Source organism: Pavona decussata, unplaced genomic scaffold (genome assembly GCF_977016875.1).
Source record: "Pavona decussata unplaced genomic scaffold, jaPavDecu1.1 SCAFFOLD_48, whole genome shotgun sequence".
Classification (NCBI taxonomy): Eukaryota; Metazoa; Cnidaria; class Anthozoa; order Scleractinia; family Agariciidae; genus Pavona; species Pavona decussata.
Window position 1 is genome coordinate 245,707 of NW_028145470.1, and position 20,428 is coordinate 266,134.

The window sequence follows — 20,428 nt, forward strand, 5'->3', positions numbered from 1 at the left end:
CTTTTTGCGGGTGGGAGCTTCTTGTAGTTTTGAAAATATCAGCAACTCTTGTTGTGTCGTTGTACAGACTTTGTATAGAATTTAGTTGTCACCTCTATAAATTTAATTTTTATTTTCTGTATTTCATAGACTATTTTGTTCTTGGCTTTGTGTCTGTGAGAAAACAGACAGCTGTTTGAATTGTCAGCTTCAGTCGCTGCCGGCTTAATTTGTTGTCAAAGGCGAATAAAAACTGGGAAGGGTGCCAATTTTAAAATTTAATTTTGTGCTAAAAAAATTGATCATTCACGAGCGAAGTGTTTTAAGCGACAGCTTTTTATTTTCTTTATTTTTTATTTAATTATTTGTTTGTTTCCCACACCGTAATATAAATTAAACAAGCGATTAAATGTTAAAAGTGGCGAGTAAACCCAATATACACTTTTAAGCTCAGCATTAGGCTCCTCCACTACTGTGGCCGCTGAGCGTTTTTCTCATCTGGCATAGAAATAATCGCTCGGTTTCACAGCAAAGGGAATATTTTGTCAGTTAAAAGATCATGTAATTTTTCCTTTTCCATAATTTCTTTATTCCTTCGGCTTTCGAAAAAGCAGTGTATCAATCTCTGTACAGCATGCGTTTTTCTCAGTTTTCTGGCATAGAAATAATTCCTCCCCTTCACAGCGAAGAGCATGTGGTAAGTTTAAAGATCATGTAATTGAGTCCCTTTTCCATAATTTCAAGTCTTTATTCCTTTGCTTTCGGAAATCAGAGGATCAACTCTGTAAATCGTGGGCTTTTCTTTTCTGGCATATCATAGAAATAACAGAATAACTATTGATGACACACCTGCATAATACACTTCATTTCAGCAACAAGAAAAATGGTTTTATGGATTTCAAACTAATGTTTCAATTTGAAAACAGGACGGAAATACACTGAGAAAATTTCGAAATGTCAAGGCTCAAATAATCCAAAAAAAGTTCCACGCGTTAACGTTCAGCCGAAGAACCGAAATTGAAGCGGCCTAGCTACAAACTCGTTCTTAAAAGAAGGCATAAACCGATTTTAACATCGGAAATATTATATAGGGAATATTTCTCGGCGAATAGAATTTTATGCTTTTTTCCCTGGTTGTTACTATTCTAAGAGGAACGGAGTTACGCTTACTTATTCCGGTTAGGTCAACTCTTTTTGGCGCTTTTGATTGCGTCTTATCGAAGGAAAAAAGCTATTACTGTACCTCAGACAATAATAAAAATTGTAAAATATCGAGGAGCTTTATTCCTTCTTTCTTCATTACGTTATTTCTATTTCCTCATTTATTTTTCACAAGAGGCATGCGTAGAGGTATGAAATATGACTTCTAGTTATCTAATTCCCAAAACGGAAGAAGCAAAAGGGAGCTGTGATAGGAAATATAAACATACAACAGTGTTTGCCTTTCAGGTTTCATCGTTCTCCTTCCAGCATGCATCACTCACACTTGATAGTCAACCAGAAAGCGCTGAACGACGGTGACTCCTTTTGCTACTGCACATACGTTCTGCGCATAACGAGATGCTCCGTGAAAGTCGGATTTCTTAACAAGGGTGCCTAGTAAAACAAAGGTATTTTTGCGCGGCTTATAAGACAGTACGCGGGAAAAGCAGGTCTTAGCAAGGGTTATTGGAATCCGAAAAAACAATTAGGGGTAACCATGGATTTTTCAGATGTTGTAATGCGCATTCGATCATATCTTTATTGCATGTTAGACTGCGCAATATAAGAAATAAACATTATTATTATTATTATTATTATTATTATTATTATTATTATTATGTAAGCTTCAATTTGTATCAGTGGGCACCGTCCTTAAATTTGTCGCCCATTTATATTCTAATGTCAGTTCATTGCGAGCTGTGAGCTGACAGCTGGAAACATAAAGAGTTAAGATAAATTAATATGTATTTGCGATAAAACAAAAAATATTTATTGTAGACAGCCGTTGAAAATAGACTGGCTATGGATTACACAACACTGTGAGTTTATTGGATGCCTGCAGTTCTGGTTTTAATGAACCTGAGATTTAATTTAGATGCAGTGAATATTGCCATACAAAAAAAGGTAAACATTTTTCACCCCCTAGGCAAACTTCCGTTCCGATATTAATTGCTATAACTGAAAAAAAAAAAAAACTCAATTTTTACGGGTACAATTCTTACTTTTGCTTTGAGAAATAACACAAGATTAACTGACACCAAAACTTGACAATTCTGGTGACGTAAGGACTGAATATGGTCAACAGCAGTGATTTTAGAGAAGGTAGGTTGAGAAAGTGTTTCAGTTTTAGAGTTGAGGTTGAGTTCGAGTCAAATTCTGTTCATCAGCCAAGTTGTATCCCTTCCTTATGCATTTATCTTCGTATATAGGGATTTTAAAGTTCGACATTCTTGCTCGATCACCACTAAAAGCTTGTGAAAATTAATCCACGGAAAGGAAACTAATGCGGTACAGCTCGCTAGGGGGAAGAGAGATTAATGCCTTTTTAAACAAGAGAGTCTCACTTTAAATAATTTCCTTATGATTGTCTTCAAAATTCTACTTCTCACATACAAGGCATAAAACAATCTGGCGCCTGCATAGACACGTGGGTCCATATACTCCATCTTGTCGGCTAGGCTCACTGTCAAAATATCTTGTTTTCATTCCACCTTTTAATTTAAAACCTTGCAGTACAGAATGTTTTCCCGTAGCAGCAACCCGAACGGCGAAGTACATCTCGCCTGCGCGTAGCTTTTAAGAAACAACTGAAAACTTTCCTTTTAAAACAAGCGTTTTGATAACATTCTTATGACGCCTTTCACACTTTATATCGCTTGTTAATTTCAACTTCGCCGATATTCTTCATTTTCTAAGGCGTAATCGGGGATTGGGATGGGGGGGGGGGGGGGGGGAGGGGTGGCGAGAAAAAACGAGGGAAGAAAGGAGGTGCTGTTTCTCGCTCTCTCTCCCATTCCTGATGTTCTATCATCATTATGATTATTATTATAGTAAATTTGACTATAAAACGCAAAATTAATTTATTTCATTACTTTTTAAATTTTGAAAAGAAACTAGTTTAATTTTTTCCATCTATCTGAGGTCTGTCCTTATTTAGAGGGCAGATGTATGGAAAACCTGAATATAACTGTTTACATATCAAGCGCCGAAAGCTTTCCTAGTTCATACACATTCTTGCCTTATATGACAATTATTTTCTCCGGAGGCCACTGGTTCATAATTACTACCTATAGTGTAAGAGTGGGTCAACGGTTTCTGGTACTAAAACAGCCTTCAGTATTCAAGTGAGTGATCACGTGAGCTAGTATCAAATGAGATCGGAACAACCGATATTTCCCGCAAGTATCGATATATTTCAAGGAAACCCCAATATCGATAATATCGAATATTAGGTATCGATATCGGCCAACCCTTGGTATCGTGCCAGCACGCTTGTACTACAGGCTGCGATAGCCTGCGCACAAAACACGAATCTGAGTGAACAAGAAACTGTTTTAGAAACTGAACGCAATCAGAAATGTAATTTAAGTTTTTTACTCTTTTTCCTATCAGACATCACCTTTTTTTGTTTTTTCCTTCTTCGGTAGAAATTCCAGATCTGTCTTTGGCTACCAAACTAACAGCCACACTTCTGACAAGCATCACTTTTATTGTGTCCTGTATCGGTAATTCGCTGGTCATTCATGTCATCAGGAAGAATCGACTCTTAAAATCAACCACATATCTGCTGATTCTCAACATGGCCTGTGGAGACTTGCTAACAACTGTTCTCGTGTGCCCTTCACTGATCAAATACCTGTTTATTGGAATAGTTTGGTTGTCTGGCAAGTTTGGAAGTGTGCTCTGTAAAATGAATCTTTACGTGGCTCTTGTTGCCCTTCTTGGTTGCATTCTCAGTTTAGTTGGAATAACAATAGATCGATATCTTGCTGTCACTCGACCACTAAAACACAAACCTTGGACAAAATGGACAAAGATTATTATTCCCATCATATGGTTCACAGCTATTTTACTTCCACTAAAAGTTTGGGATGAGATTGGGATAGTTGGCAAGGACTCAGGAAACACAGTCTGTATAAATGGACCAACATCGATAGGTTTGATGATTATAATGGCCACCTGTTTCTTGCTGCCGTTTACAGTGATGTTGGTACTTTACCCAATCATCTGCTATCGTCTGTGGACAAGAAGGATTCCTGGAGAAATGAACGCCCTGCATCAGCAAAGAGCAAATCTTATGGCGCGGAAGGTAACCAAAATGATGATCGCAGTGGTGCTTTCTTTCTTCGTCTGTTGGGCGCCTCAGTGTGGTTTCATCTGGATTCACCCCCACGCCACGGATCTTGTAGGATCTTTACCTTACGAGTTAATTCCTTTTACCATTTGGCTTGAGGTTCTCAACTGTGCCTTGAATCCTGTTCTTTACGCTATCTTTAATGAATCGTTCAGGAAGGCCTTCAAAGAGATTATGTTTTCTAGCACATCCCGAGAACACAACTTTCAAATCCCTCATTTTGCCATTAACCAAGACACGCAGAAGCCAACTCAAAATATAGCACTTGTAAAGTTTCACACTAATTTAGGCGTGGAAAATTGATCCTTAACATCTTTCGTGTTGAACTTCAAGAGCATTTCGTTTTTGCTAAGAGATCACTTTACTTTCTTCAATAATTATCAAAATTCCCGCGCGCTGATTGGCTCGTAGCTATTGCCTATAAGAGTACAGGCAATAAAAATGACGTCAAATGTAACGCGCACACTTTCTCAACGGAAAATAAAGCAAATCTCGCTCGTACTTTTTCCTCGTTATTGTAAAAAATAATAGACGGCAGTTTTCTATGGTCTATACTTCTGCAAGACAATGCCAACTAACAACTCGGCGTAAGTTTTCTATGGTCTACACTGTTATAGACAATAAAATGACACTATAAAATGTTCAAATATTGGCAGTGAAACAACTCGCCTGCGGCTCGGGGTTCCACTTGAGTATTTGAACGTTTTATGACGTCATTTTACGGTCTATAAGAGTATAGACCATAAACTGCCACCGATTTGTGAATTGGCATTGTCTTGCAGAAGTGTCGCATTTTCCAGCAATTTTTTGTTAATTTCATTGATTTAAAACTCAATATGAAGTGGTGAAAAATCTTAAAAGTCAGCGCGGGGAATCCAAACTGGTAATATCCAACATACTGGGTTTTCGGTAATCAGTTGCGAAGTCATCTTCACCTCGTATGACGTCATAAATTGATATCACATTATATAATAATAATAATGATAATAATAATAATAATAATAATAATAATAATAATAATAATAATAATAATTAAAAAATGTGAAAATTCTTTAATAAAATATTCCACACAAATTGCTATTTACAAGTTAAAAGTATATAAAAAAGAGCTATTAAAAACCTATTCACATTTCATTTCGATTAAAAAAAGATAAATATTTTTAAGCAACAATGTTTTTGTAAAGAAAAAGAAAAAAAAACAAATGTCATGAAGTTTTTAAAAAAAATTAAATTCGGCATTTTAAAATCAGTTCCACTATAAATATTAATAATAATAATAATAATAATAATAATAATAATAATAATAATAATAATAATAATAATAATAACAATAATAATAACAATAATATTTTTATAGCAATGCCTGGGGATCTTAAAATAGACTAAGAAAGGGAAAAGATTGAAAAGTACTCTCTTACTTATGAAAACTTTAAAAACTGCAAACGCCGTGAACGAAGATCCTGCTTGCTTGTACGTTGGATCTCACAGGAAATCTAATCAGCCAAACTTGAAAAATAGACTATGAGAAGTCCAAAGACTACTGCAAAGCTGACACAACGTGATACATTTTAAAACAATATTTCGGCTGGCCAAACTAGCCTTCTTCAGGTTTAGATGTTACTTCTAAACCTGACGAAGGCTGGTTTGGCCAGCCGAAATATTGTTTTAAAATATATTACGTTGTGTCAGCTTTGCAGTAGTCTTTGGACTTCTCATACTCTCTTACTTACCTTTTTTTCCCTTTTTTCTTTTCCTTTTGTTGTTGTACATTATTACTAATTGTTATTTTACCTATCTCGCCACTGTCGTTTTATTAGCATTAGTTGCTGCACGAGTCTCATGATTTCTTTGGGCTTCCTCGCCAGTTTCCTTTATTTCTTCATGATTCTTGTAAATAACATTTGGTGGCAAAGAATAAAAAAAGAAGAAAGGAGAGGAGGAAATTCCATAAGGACAAGATATTGGTCATTCCGGTGATTTTAGGAGGGCTTGGAATAATATAAAAAAGATCTGGAGAACGTCAAAGGAGATTTGGGGTCGATTCATCAGGAGGACTGATCCAGAAAATAGTTTTGGTAGGAATTACAAGGGATGCTTGAATTTGAAGGTTGCAGGAAGCAAGGACAGTTAACAGACAATCACCAGTGTTTTATACTGTGACAATATTGATAATAATTACAACAATTCCTTTCAGTTCTTCTTTGATTGTGCTTTCTCCAATTCATTTGATTGTCTTCCTTCCTTTTCATGTCTATACATTCACACCCACTCTATTGTGCACTGTTGCTCTCCACTTATGGAGAGCATCTCCACGTCTCAAGACGTCTTTGTAGGCGTTCTTGTATCGAAGTTGTCGGCTTCCAATTTTCTTTGAGCCCTCAGCTAGTGCACCACATACAAGTACAGTTACTGGTCTTTGATCTTCCATTCGGGTAACATGGTCCATCCCTCACAGACGATTTCTAATGAATAAAATATCTATGTCTGCTGTATCAGCACGTTTTAGTGCTTCATCTTTAGTGACAAGTTTAGTGTGATGTGATGACGGTACAAGGTTTATGTCTCTCTCACGTACATAAGTGGAGGGATATTAATGTCTAATTATTAGTCATTTGATAACACTTATAAAGCACTTACGCAAAAGTTCCAATATTAGACAAAAACTTGTAACTATCGAACCTAAACTTATTGAGTAATATGATATAAAAAGAAGGGGAAGGACTGATCTACACTTCCCAACATGCGCAGTGCGGTATTATATTGGCAAATCCAGGATTTTTCCTCTATTTGTATTTTGGTTTTCTATTTTTTTTTTTTTTCAAGAAAAGAATACGCACGGATGTTACAAAAGGACGTGCCGCTTTTCACTTTTATCTTGGCGGGGGGTGCGTCTTTATGCTAATCATGATTACTGCGTTCGACATAGAATGAACGCACTCCTAATAAAGATTGGAGTCGAGATTGTATGGGACAACGTTGATTGAATGAATGGATCTTGGGGCGCGTGTCTGGCATCCCCCGCAGAATTTGCAAGGGCGGATGACATCATCACCAACTTGGCAAAGGAGACAGAGCCTTGTGACATCGAACGCACTTCTTAATTTTTTAATTATTACTAGTTAATTATTTTAGTCACGGGTTTGGCTGATGTCGCCCAAAAAAGAAGTGATGCGACTTCATCACATGATGCTCATGATGCAAGTCACGTGGATGCTCAGTCACGATATGCATGATTCAGCAGTTCTAACCTCTTGATATTTTATTTATACTACTTACAAAATAGCCGAAGTAAACTCAGCCTCTAATTACTTGAAAGTTGTGATTCTGAAGAAACTCAAACGAAGCGTAATTTTTCCATGGCTTGTTTTCTACTTGAAATAAAAAATGATTTTGTCCGTGTTCCTAAATAATTCAGTAAAAAACTGGCAGAAGTTCGGTAGAGTTTCAAACCAGGCAAACACTCGCCTTCGATCGACTCGTCGCGTTTCCGCTTACATGTCTTTCTTCAATATTTTCAGCGTGTGCCAATTGTCGTAGACACTTCAAGCTATTTCATATAAATATTCTTCTTCCGCTTTCTCCTACAAACTTAACAAATTATTCCCTGTTTTAATTTGTACGTGACATAAATTTCAATGTATTTCAGTGTTAAAAAAAGCGCTTTTCAAAACCAGTAACTGCATGTGTTTCTTAGCCATAACCGCAATAATTACAATAAAATCATCGGATCCTTTAGTAAATGATCTAATCAGCAATATATTAAGCAGCAAATATTATAGGGAGAAAACGTAAGGATGATTTCACGGTTGAGGAAATATATTGTTTGAGTCAATATTTCGAAAGTTACAGCCTTTGTCCTCAGGATATTAATACAGAAAGAAGAAGAAAGGTTGTGACTTGCGAAATATTGCATTCAAACAATATATATTTCACTAACCGTGAAATATCAGTATACAAACAACACAGCAAGCCAGAATGGTGAAGATAAAATCAAAAGAGTCACCCAACGAGAACATTTATGCAGAATATTTTAATAACATGTTGTCTCCTGTCGCGGTTCAGTCCCATATTTGAAAAGTTTAGCTACAGAAAGTTAAAACGGAATGTATTCCCCGAATTTACTATCCGCTGTAGCCTTTACGAAAAGGCTAACTGGCCGGCTTTTTATCGCATTTTTAATGACAGTTTTGCCTCTTCCCAAAAGAAAGTAATTTAGTTTTTCAGCTGACATTTTGTCGAAGAACAACTAAATACGAATTTCTGAGTCAATCAAGGCTTTCCGAACATATATCCATCGAAATGAACCATTGGATGCACATTTTATCTTGTTTTTAATTTGTAATTTCAAATAATGACTTAGAGAAGCGATAAATTAGAAAGACGTGTGAACTTAGTTTTCACTTAAAATCACCACGATAAGCGCTAGCTCGATCTCAGAGGCGTCTAGGACTCAGCGTTTGCAATCAAAACTGAACTGGTGTTACTGTGTCACTGTTAACCTCAATCTTTCAGAGTTCGGATCAGATCCTGCATGGCAATCATACTAAAACTTGGCTTAATGAAGGCGCTTTCTTTTCTCGAACCTTGTGAAACGTGCAACGTCAAAATAACTGCGACGTGGAGAAGGGGTATCCGACTTTGCAGGTTGAATGGAATCGATAGACGGTATTGTAAGAATTTAATAGAGAAAGGATTATTAAAGGAAATAACCGATGATGCCAAATAATTTCCAGCTGCTTTTAAGATGAAAATATAAAACACGGAATACTAAAACAAAAGAATTGAAATGAAGAAAAATGTGAGCGTAAGTGGTTTTTATGCAAATACTTACTAAAAGTTTCTTTTGGCACGGAAGGTTTACTGAAGTACTTTCTGTCTCAACCACGATCAAAAGTCTTTTCATGATCAGTTAATACGACTTTATTGGGGAACACATAGAAAAAGGTGTTTAGCGAAGGATAACATGTTTAGAGACAGTACTGAGTTAAATTTTTGGCAGTAACAGGATCTCAGTTAACTTATGCCTTCTTAGTTTTCTGCTAGGCCGATTGTCTATCTCTTCTTTTTTGTGTAATCAGTATTTATTCAAGTTTGTTGATTATGGCCGCCTATTAAGGTCATACGACGTCGCATTTGTCGAGTTCGATGCATTAAAGAGAATCGACTGAATCTACACACTGATTCTCAACATTAAGTGTCTTAGTCTGTGTAGTGGGTTGATCAACTGACCTTTTGTCAGTTTTCTCTGGCTTGAAATTACATTCCAGGCGGCCGACATTTGTTCAGTCTTTTGTCATTCACATACGCCGCACATGTACTGATGAACTTTCTCTGCAATTAAACAATACCATTTTAACTTACGTGTGACCAAACACATCAACTGCAACTGGTGTTTCAATCCGTCAATCCGAAAAACGAAAATAGACCGCAGAGTTGATTGTGACAGTGAGACGGGAAGAAAAATGCCGGATAAGCACTGAAATAGACCAAAAAGTAGCTAAAAGTGGAAATCAAACAGGAGTACCAAACGGTTGGTTTCGGAAGATATCTCTTCGGGAAAACACCCGACTAACCTAAAGGTTTGGATCCCCCACAAAATATTACCCGCCTCAGAAGATTGAATTGCGAAGAAACCTAGCGTTTTGAAACTTTCGCAACGTTGGAGAATTGATCACTTTTCAGTGTTTTAGGAGAAGCAAATACGTCGTTAAATTTAAAAGTTCGAGAAAAGGCTAGTTAGCCGACATTTTCCGAAAGGCGACAGGGCTCGTAAATTCAGGGAATCAGAATTCTGTTCCCTAAAATTTTCCTCAACCTAAATTTTCAGCTAACAAATCCGAACATATCAGTTAAACGCTGTTTAATAGCTCACACAAATTGCCCTTTTTCGGGCCATGAAATAATGCGGGAAACAACATGCATTTCGACTTCTGATTTTGCTTCAATATTCTCGTTGGGTGCCCCTGGTCAAAACAAATGAAACCCAATAAATAAATGAATAAATAATAATAAAAAACAAAAACAGGTTTGGTTCAAAGCAGAATTGAAATTGTTTGTCTTTTGCACCGAGGCGACCGGATCGAGGTGGATTATAGCATAGCAACCAGGAGTTTTGACATGGTAACCATAACAGATGCCCAGCTCATGATCACCTGCTCAAATGCAAACACTGAAGCATATATTGCGATTCAACTAAAATAAGATTCGGAGAATCACAGAATAATATACCTGACCTTTTACCAGCGATTCTCCTCTCTACATTCAGTAATTTCAAAATAAAACCCAGCTTTGACGATCAATTTGCGTGCGATATGCTTGAGGGAACACCGGAAGTTAATCGACGTCGCCATTTTGAATTAATTATTTGCGTCAGCACCACTCAAGGCCGAGCTCAGAATTTATTTATTATCAGAAGAATTGAAGTGAATAGCATAATCGGACTTTCGACACAAATTTTGCTATGGCTAATCGCTTTCGACAATTTCGTTTGTTGTTATGGAAAAACTTCATCTTGCAGGTTAGTAAGCAGAAGTAGCTGCATGTTTATACCAGACAACAGCCGCCGTCAGTTTTGATAAACAGTTTCTTCGTACATTTCTGACACTGCACTGAACTCGTTTCTGAACTCGCTTTCTGTTTTCTTATGTTCAAAGCTCCGCCGTCCGATTGGCACTGTTTTTGAACTCCTACTACCAGTCCTTCTTCTCTCCGTATTAATTCTACCAAAGTAAGTGACAACGTTTTACAATAAGAACTTATATACCCATTACGTAACTATGTGTGTTTTCTAGCAAATATGAGCGAAGAGATGACAGACTCTTACAATTTGTGTGTAAACAGGGCTGAGAAAGATCAATAATAATTTTATTTTATAAAAGAACTGGCTCTAAAGCGTTAAGCACAGCTGATGACATTAGTAACTTATATCAGTTAACTTGTATCTTCTTAGTGTTTGCATCTAGTGGTGGCAGTCAGTAGTCTTCCCAAAATCTCAATCAGGAAAAGCAACTGCTAGGAGGGAACATTCAATCATGCCGCAGATCGAAAGTTGCACTTGAAAGCTCAGTTTTCAAAATAAATTCGAATTTCCAAGGCGGCGTTTGAATTTCCAACCCTAGCCTTGAGGACATTAGATGCATCGTCACTTCCAACCCTAGCCTTGAGGACATTAGGTGCATAGTCAAGCTAGTGCACGATTGATCGGATGGTACCGAATCACCCGATATGACGTGTAATTTCCTGTTCTTGAACTCCTTTATAAAGTTGTAAACAATCACTCGATATTAAGATTCCATTCGTATCTGCAATATACTCAAATTTTTCATGCTTGAGTTGTAAGTAAACTGTTCCGCTTGACGAGGCACACTGAAGGATAGAGTTGAATATACTTAATTAAGCTTAAGCTTAAACATATTGGACAAAATCTTGTCTTTCTTCAAGTTCCCTGGTTTTTCGGGTGGTTTATTAAAATAACGGAATAACATGAAAGGACAAATAAATAGATTTACAACTCAAGGAACTCTGAACCTTTGATACAGCTGGTAAAACGAGGTTTGCATTTCAGATGTAAATTTGAGCTCCTTTTCACTTGCGTGGAATCACCAAACCTGTGTGTGGACTCTCTTGTAGCTGGATTTCGGATTTTTGATAGGCTTCTTTTCTGGGCTTATTTGTATGTTTCAAAATCGGATGGACTTAACACCAAAAAAATAGAAAAAGCTGCATACTGTTACAACTCTCGATTAAAAACTGGCTTGTTCCTCGCGAAGCGAGGTTAATAAATTTGTCGGGCCGAAGGTCGCGCTCGGGAGCTAAGATGGCGAATTCGAGCCGAACATATATTTATATATATGTATGTGTGTTTATATATTTCCGTGAAGGTGTCCGTGCTGTTGCCTGGCAACAGTGCGCAAACAAAGTATGAATGACGTCAGATTGTCTGGCGTCGTCTGAAAAAAATTTGCATACATCGAAAAAAAGATGCGTGCATGATCAAATTTCAACTGCAATGTTCATCAATATTCACTGGATACAGAACTATCTCTCCAGAATCTTTTCCCTTTCTTTTAGAAATCTTTTTTGTGAAAGAGTGCATTAAAGAAATTACACGTTTTGTGGCCGCGGTAAATAATTTTCCGTGGGAAATTAATTCATCGAACACGACAGCGCTGCACGCCCGTTGTACATTACGTCGCGACAGAAGTAGATTTTCAACCGCAAACTAGCCCGTGGAACTACGAAAACACTATGCTCATCAAAAATAAAAAAATCTTATGCGCCTTTTAATCTCCTCGTTTGATGCTACAATACGAGTAAAGAGGGCTTTCCACCCAGCCCCAGCTTCGCGAGGTTTTGCGAGCCACGTATTTCTAGTTACTGAAAGATGTTTGCTGCAATTTATATAATAATTATTCAGTATAGTCCCACCTGCATGAGGGCAATTTAAAGATGATTTTTTCCGTATGAGACACTGACAGCATAAAAAATAAACTTCAAAGCTTTGAAAATTCACTTCCTAAAACATCCTGTTAATGACTAGACTGATAACTTCTACTGAACCTTGTGGAGAATTCTCTTTCCCTATTTTCCTTTAGTGACATTATCATTTACTTTAATAATTAGTCATAAGTTTGATTGAGGAACATTGAATTATTGTCATAACTAACCCCAATACCCCTACCTCAAGTAAATGCATAGTTAATCAAGTTCTTTTTTGTTTGAATTTTGTAGGAAATTCTTGGAAACAAAGGACCTCTGCTTCAGTATGTATGATTTAAGCTTGCTTTTAAGTCTAGTGCCTTTCATTTCATTCTCGTACACCAGAGTCCTCTGGCTTTTTGGTCAGCAGGTGGTTGCCAGTAGAGACTCTGGGGAACTGGGGAACATATATTCATATTCAAGGCTAATACCGTAAATCGTCAAGTTATTTAACAGGACCTCTCAAATAAGCATTCCTTCTATAACTTTTATGCCTCCCTCGAGTATTAGCAGCTAGCTACCCTGCGAGCATACCCGCAGGGTAAGTAAGAACCCCCTGGAGGTGAGCTAGTGCAGAGAGAGGAGAGGTTGAGGATTAAGTGTTGGTCGTATTTATCACTCCTCATTTAAATCAACAGTAATTTAGAATCAAATTGAGCTTCTTTTGACTACATCATGACAAATGCAAGAAACCAGTTTCCTTTCTTCCAAGTTGCATCTTACAATATTAAATTATTTTCAGTTCCATTCTGGGAAGGGCTCAGATTTGTGCCAGGAGGTTAAAACAAAACAAAACAAAACAAAACAAAAAGAAAAAAAAAAGAAAAGAAAATTTGTTATGTCTTGTACTACCTGCCGTACCCCTTGTCACTAATGAATATGGTCCCTAGCGAAAGTTCAGAATCACTCAACAAACACATGTACATTCTCCTTCTTGAAGATTTTTCTGAAACATTGACTCCAAACTTTACCCATTAAAGTCAAGCTGGCTCAATCTTCTCAAGTAACTTGGCAAACTGGCTGACCAATTGCCAGCTTGTCTCAATTAAATTAATCCAGCTTTTTTATGATGAATTCACTATTCAAATGAATTACTTGTTATCATTGCATTTTTAGGCACGTTTGAACCATTGTTATCAAGAGAAATCAAGAAAAATTTGCTGGAAGGATTAATTAGTGATGATGATAAAAGGAAGCTGATGCAGCAGTGGTCAAACACCAGCATTTTGATACCAAATTACCAAGAAATTGTGATTGCAAATGCACTAAAGAAATATGAGAACAAGACATATTTTGCATGTTATCCAGCAGCACCTGCAGGTATGAACTACCAGTGAACATTTTTCGCTCAATTTGTACGTTATAGCCTGCGTCGCAGATGGACTATAACCCCAAATAATAACCAGGGTTATAGTCCATCTGCAACGCAGACTAATAAATATTAATATTAATTATTGTATGTGATTTAATTACATCATTCTTGTTCTGTGGAGGTGCGGTGGTAGTCACAGGTTGTAGCGCGCCGGACTTTCGATCGGACGGTCGGAGGACCTGAGGGTTGTTGGTTCGAGGCCAGGTTGGTCTCTTCATTGCTGTGTTGTTTCCTTAGACAAGAAACTTTGCTCCACATTGTCTCTCTTCACCCAGGTGTATAAATGGGTACCGGTGACATACTGCTGGGGGTAACCCTGCAATGGACTAGCATCCCATCCACGGGGGAGCATCAAAGCAATACTCCTAATTGCTTCATGCTACAGAACCGGGCTAAGCTGCGGCCGTGTGGGCCACCTAGGTTCTTGTGCGACTTTACTTTACCTACATTCTTGTTCTAGTGACAAAGCTCATGTCCAGAGTTGCAAATGTAGCAGGTGTAAAGTTGGCTCAAAGAAGCATCATTCACAATACAAGTTGGTCATCAGGTGATGAAATGGCCATAGAAGCGTCAGAACACGAAGAATATCTTGGAGGTGCGTGCAGAGAATGTATTCTTGACTAAATTTTTTATTAATATAAATTAACAATGAGTTGACACTGATTGGTCCAAAATAAGTATTTCATTGTTTGTTGTTTTTTGTTTTGTTTTTGTCTTTAGCAATTGACTTTGCTATTAGTAAAGATGCTGTGGAACTTCCAAAACTAGTAAAGTACAGTTTGCGACTTCCCCATGAAGTGGGAGGTAACCAAAAGCGCTGGAGGACAGAAAATACTTACCCAAACTTTCAAGCTGTGGGACCAAGAAAAGAAGAGGATGGGTTTGTATCAAATGCTGTTATTATATGTATTGTATCAAGTACATTCACCAGTACAACAATAATTGTAATACTGAGGTTTTACAATATTTTTTAATAAGAGGCAATAATGTTATACATTCTGTACATCAATCTGTGAAATGTATGTTAACTTTTTAGTATAATTTTGCATTCTTTTTTTACCCTCAGTGTCTGTTTGTTTATTTATTACACATACATACAACATGTGGTGCATCATTAAGAGTACATAATAATTATGTACAAAACCACTAAATTATGCATGTCTTGAAGTAATTTAAGGACTGACTGAATATGTCAGTTTCTATTATTCACTGTGGCATGTGTGTGGGTAGTATCACTTTTTCTTTGGATGGCCTATAAAAATTACAATTGTCAATAAAGTACAGGTTCATGCTCTTGGGTGGGTGTACTGAAACTCAGACCTCGAAAACTAAGACCTGAGACCCTAGAAAACTCAGACCCTCTGGATGTCTCGAAAACTCAGACTCTAGAAAACTCCGACCCCCTGGATGTCTTGAAAACTCATACCCCCTGGATGTCTCAAAAACGCAGACCCAAAAATAGAACAATTAAGTTTTCACTGCGTGATGCTGCAAGCCGACTTGTTTACTGCTCATAAAATCTGCCGAGAAAAGAAATACAGAGCTCTCGCAGTGGTAGATATCAGTGTACTGATCAAGAAAATAATACTCAACACTGGCATCGATTCTTGGTTTCTTTATGAGTATAAGCCAAGTTTATCCAAAATGTGATTGTTTTCGATTAACCTTTAAGGTACAATTGCCTTCTTGGTGATAAAAGGCAATTTAAAAGCCATCTTCGCTTTGGAGTGAGTGAAATTCTGAATCGCATTCACGAGAGACCTTTGATCGCCATGGTTGATCGAATCAAGCATGAAATCGAAAATTTGGGGCGAAAACATGTACGTCACCAAAAATTTAATGATTAACTTAATAGAAAATGTATGTGTTTTTGCGGAAAACGAGGAAGATTTTCCTTGTAACAAGAATTACTTCTACTTGCTGACTATTAATATTCTGTTCTGCTCACAATTCAATTCAGGAGAATTTCTTGAAGTATAAGGACCCTGTCTGTCGCGTGACGCTGTTTGTGAAATCATCATGCAACACATACACCTCATGATCACGTTCAAAAACAATCACATTTTGGATAAACTTGGCTTATACTCATACAGAAACCAAGAATCGATGCCAATGTTGAGTATTATTTTCTTGATCAGTGCAGATATCTACCTCTGCGAGAGCTCTGTATTCTTTTCTCGACAGATTTTATGAACAGTAAACAAGTCGGCTTGCAGCATCACGCAGTGTAAACTTGTTCTATTTTTGGGTCTGTGTTTTTGAGACATCCAGAGGGTATGAGTTTTCTAGAGTCTGAGTTTTCGAGACATCCAGGGGGTATGAGTTTTCTAGAATCTGAGTTTTCGAGACATCCAGGGGGTATGAGTTTTCTAGAGTCTGAGTTTTCGAGACATCCAGGGGGTATGAGTTTTCTAGAGTCTGAGTTTTCGAGACATCCAGGGGGTATGAGTTTTCTAGAGTCTGAGTTTTCGAGACATCCAGGGCGTATGAGTTTTTCTAGAGTCTGAGTTTTCGAGACATCCAGGGGGTATGAGTTTTCTAGAGTCTGAGTTTTCGAGACATCCAGGGGGTATGAGTTTTCTAGAGTCTGAGTTTTCGAGACATCCAGGGGGTATGAGTTTTCTAGAGTCTGAGTCTTCGAGACATCCAGGGGGTATGAGTTTTCTAGAGTCAGAGTTTTCGAGACATCCAGGAGGTATGAGTTTTCTAGAGTCTGAGTTTTCGAGACATCCATGGGGTCTGAGTTTTCCAGGGTCTGAGTTTTCGAGACACCCAGAGGGTCTGAGTTTTCGAGACATCCAGGGGGTATGAGTTTTCTAGGGTCTAAGTTTTTCGAGACATCCAGGGGGTCTGAGTTTGCTAGGGTCTGAGTTTTCGAGACATCCAGGGGGTCTGAGTTTGCTAGGGTCTGAGTTTTCAAGACACCCAGAGGGTCTGAGTTTTCTAGGGTCTGAGGTCTTAGTTTTCGAGGTCTGAGTTTTCAATACACACGCTCTATTCATGGGACACTATGAATGGAATCTATTAAGCCACAAATTTCATTTTTTCCAATGAAAAGTTAGAATTAATTTGAAGAACTTTACAGACTGCAGCTGAGAATGTATGCTATATAGGAACCTTGCAAAACATAAATTCATGAACAGTTTTTCTGTAGCTTTGAATTTCCTATAATATAGTTGACCAGATTACTCATGATGCACCCTATAGCATGAGTCTATCTTTTATTGCAACCCTGGATGGTGCTGGTGGTGGTGGTAATGATGAAATACAGTATATATAAGGACTTAATGCACATGCATGCACCATTTTTAAAGCGCTAAATATAGTTATAATTTGTCAGTCGTAATTTTACTTGTTGTTTGCTTTTAATAGTGGTTGTTGCAAGGGCTACAAGTCACGGTTTGTGCTGTTGCAGTATGCAGTTGATATGGCAATCATTGCAGAACAATCTAACACGACTCAATCAATACCACTTAATCTACAGGTGAATGTACTGTAGGTGTAAATGAGACAAATAAATCTGTGATTTAAGAGAGATGGGAAAGGCAACTGCATGCTCACATGTTTTCAGTTAATAAATAAATAAATAGATAAATAAATAAATAAATAAATAAATAAATACTTGTTTGCTATTTGAGTCAACTTTATCCTGTTGCTTAAAACTGTACAAAACAGTCAACTTAAATGATCAATGCTTGTAGTTCAGCTTGCTTGCTTGTAGTTTAATAATTAATCTACAATGCAAGTACAAATTGCCTTTATAATTATAAGTTAGTTTTATCAGGTCAAAACTTAATTTTCAAATTTTATGCCTCACTTTAAATAATTTTTGTGTTAATTTCTTTTAGCAATTCCCCTATCCAAAGTTCACCGAGAACTTCTTCATACAAACAATACAGGGATTGCTTCCTCTTCTTATGACGCTAGCATTCATGTTCTCTGCTGCTATGGTTATCAAGGTAAGTATAATTATAACAAGTGACTGATGCTTAATTAAATAAGCTGTTGGCAACCGTGCCTCTCGGGACTTGCATAATTATTAAAACTTGACAATAATATAATTGTGAAATACAGCAATTATTGCTTATCATGATCGATTATGACTATAATTGTATATACAGCAGAAAGTTCCTATGTACACTGTAAGGTCTGGTTACTTGGGAATTGCCTGTAACCTGAATAGTAACTTTTATATTTATTTTTATGGAGGAAGGACTAACTCAAGTTAATGTTGTTCTCACAGGAACTGGTTCACGAGAAACAGAGCCGTTTAAAGGAGTCAATGAAGATGATGGGGCTTGCTAACTGGATTCACTGGTCTGCATGGTTCACTAAAAACTTGTTGTTCCTACTCATCTCCATCATTATAGCCACAGCTATGTTGAAAGTAAGACACAGTTTGCTCCAGTGTTTCCTTTGATTAGCCATTGAAATGAATTTTGCAGGGTTAATTGTATCAGGTCAGACTAGCAGTGAGTCGTAAAAGCTGGAAATTAACAGTGTTGTGGATTCAAGTGAAGTTATACACAAACATTTTATTAACTCAATTTTAAAAATTTAAAATTATGATGATAATTATTGCTTTCTGAGTGAAATGAACCTAGAGTTACTTCAGGATCAACTAAATGTAACAAGAAGGTCTGCCTGATGGCATTCATGATCAGCTGTAACAAGTTTTACAGATTCCAGACCTATACAGTGTATATAAAACAGCTCTTAATTATTTTAAAGTGTGAAGGGGGTAATTAGCAGGGCTGTCAACCTCCTACGGCTTCAAATATGGAGAATATGACTTCCCAGCCAGCAACAACAAAGCGCCTTAAAGGGGCATGGCATCAAGGCTAAATTAACGGCTTCTGTGGGGGAGGAGGGGGGAGGGGGTGGGGAAGACTCTTTTAAGTCTATGAGTCAGTTGCTCAAACAATGCTCAACATTTGAAATTTTCTTGTCGGAAACTTGAGTCTATGACAAATAGCAATTACTAAGGCAATAATCCAGCAGATTACAGACATAAATCTGGAGACCGGGACATACGGTTCAAAATCTGGAGTCTCCTGCATTATCGGGGACCCAATTTTGCACCCCCAACAGTCACTCAACTGCCAGAAGTAAGGGCTGGGTGTCCACAAACCGAAGACCGAAGACAGAAGACCAAAGTTTTACCTGCCTCAAACTACAAAATGAAGACCCTCGCTCAAAACGCTTTATTTAACACTAAAACATTGAAATCGATGGGGTCTTTGTTTTGTAGTTTTGCCCACCTCAAACTACAAAACAAAGATCCTTGCTGAAAACACTTTATTTGATGCCAAAACAAAAAATCAATGGGGTCTTCGTTTTGTAGTTTTACCCCCCCTAAAACTTCAAAATGAAGACCCCTGTTAAAACGCTTTATTTGACACTAAAACATTGAAATCGGTGGGGTCTCCATTTTGTAGTTCTGCCCGTAAAATGCTTTTCTAAATGTCAACCATTTACTCAACAGGGGATGAAGATCTTTGAGTTCTCGGATGGCTCTCTTCTCTTTGTGTTTCTTCTGCTGTACATTATAGCAAGCATTATGTTCTGTTTTGCTATAAGGTATGAACATTTCTCTTACAAATAAAGATGTCTTTTTTCCAAATTAAGTTTCGTTGTATGTTTAGGCCCATATCACATGCCAACCCTTGCAGAAGATAATTTCTCATGAAAGGGTCCTCAAGGCTCTGTCCTAATAAGGGCCATTACTTTTCCTCATTTACATAAATGATCATTTATCATGCAAGCTTCTAATAAACTCAACTTTTACTTATTCGCTGATGATACTAATCTTAAATTATACGCAGATAAAAATCTTAGATCACTTAAGCTAGTTGTTAATGCTGAATTGATTAAAGTTTGCGAGTGGCTTAATGCAAATAATTAAGCTACAGTTGACTCCCGATAACTCAAACCTTCAAGGGAAATTGAAAGTTCGAGTTCAAGTGAGGGTTCGAGTTATCGGGTGTCAACTGTATCGCGCGCTAAACACTGATAAATCCAATTTTGTTATTTTTCACCCTTAACAATGCAAGGTTGATTACGACGTAAACTTAATACTATATGATAATGACTTAAAGAAAATGACTTCTCTCGAATGTAAAAACTACATAAAATGTTTAGGTATTCTGGTTGACAGACTGTAACCTCTCCTGGCGATACCACATAGACTATATTTCATCAAAAATAAGTCAAGGTGTTGGGATTATTTTGAGGCTTAGGTATTTTCTGCCTACAAGTACCCT

At 37.3% G+C, this 20,428-nt stretch overlaps 2 protein-coding genes across 4 annotated transcripts in view; both read left to right on the top strand.

The window, feature by feature from the left end:
• The first annotated feature begins 2,006 nt into the window (after window positions 1-2,006).
• On the top strand, window positions 2,007-4,895 carry LOC146481624 (RYamide receptor-like). 2 transcript variants are annotated; one of them, XM_085107597.1, is made up of 2 exons: window positions 2,007-2,283; window positions 3,609-4,895. In XM_085107597.1, exons 1-2 carry the CDS (start codon window positions 2,256-2,258, stop codon window positions 4,616-4,618), a joined length of 1,038 nt encoding a protein of 345 aa, XP_084963723.1. In that variant the 5' UTR covers window positions 2,007-2,255; the 3' UTR covers window positions 4,619-4,895. The 2 variants fall into 2 exon arrangements, with proteins under 2 accessions (XP_084963723.1, XP_084963724.1); XM_085107598.1 differs by having other exon boundaries at window positions 3,618-4,895.
• A 5,674-nt stretch (window positions 4,896-10,569) lies between these two features.
• The window catches only part of LOC146481625 (phospholipid-transporting ATPase ABCA3-like), a 41,098-nt gene continuing 31,239 nt past the window's right edge, over window positions 10,570-20,428 (top strand). The window contains exons 1-10 of one of the 2 annotated variants that reach the window (XR_014864256.1): window positions 10,570-10,832; window positions 10,969-11,042; window positions 13,046-13,077; window positions 13,910-14,113; window positions 14,626-14,760; window positions 14,886-15,045; window positions 17,538-17,649; window positions 18,014-18,124; window positions 18,409-18,552; window positions 19,651-19,745. Coding sequence is in view for 1 of the 2 variants with exons in the window: in XM_085107673.1 (XP_084963799.1) it covers window positions 10,776-10,832; window positions 10,969-11,042; window positions 13,046-13,077; window positions 13,910-14,113; window positions 14,626-14,760; window positions 14,886-15,045; window positions 17,538-17,649; window positions 18,014-18,124; window positions 18,409-18,552; window positions 19,651-19,745 (1,124 nt within the window). In the remaining variant the exon portion in view is untranslated. The remainder of the gene's footprint in view (window positions 10,833-10,968; window positions 11,043-13,045; window positions 13,078-13,909; window positions 14,114-14,625; window positions 14,761-14,885; window positions 15,046-17,537; window positions 17,650-18,013; window positions 18,125-18,408; window positions 18,553-19,650; window positions 19,746-20,428) is intronic. The other variant, XM_085107673.1, reaches the window with a different exon arrangement.

Excerpts from the sequence above, each read along its gene's own strand:
- LOC146481624 (XM_085107597.1), top strand. The coding sequence starts at position 2,256 with ATGGTCAACAGCAGTGATTTTAGAGAAG. Across the intron at positions 2,284-3,608 it reads CAGCAGTGATTTTAGAGAAG|AAATTCCAGATCTGTCTTTG; the intron begins GTAGGTTGAGAA and ends CTTCTTCGGTAG.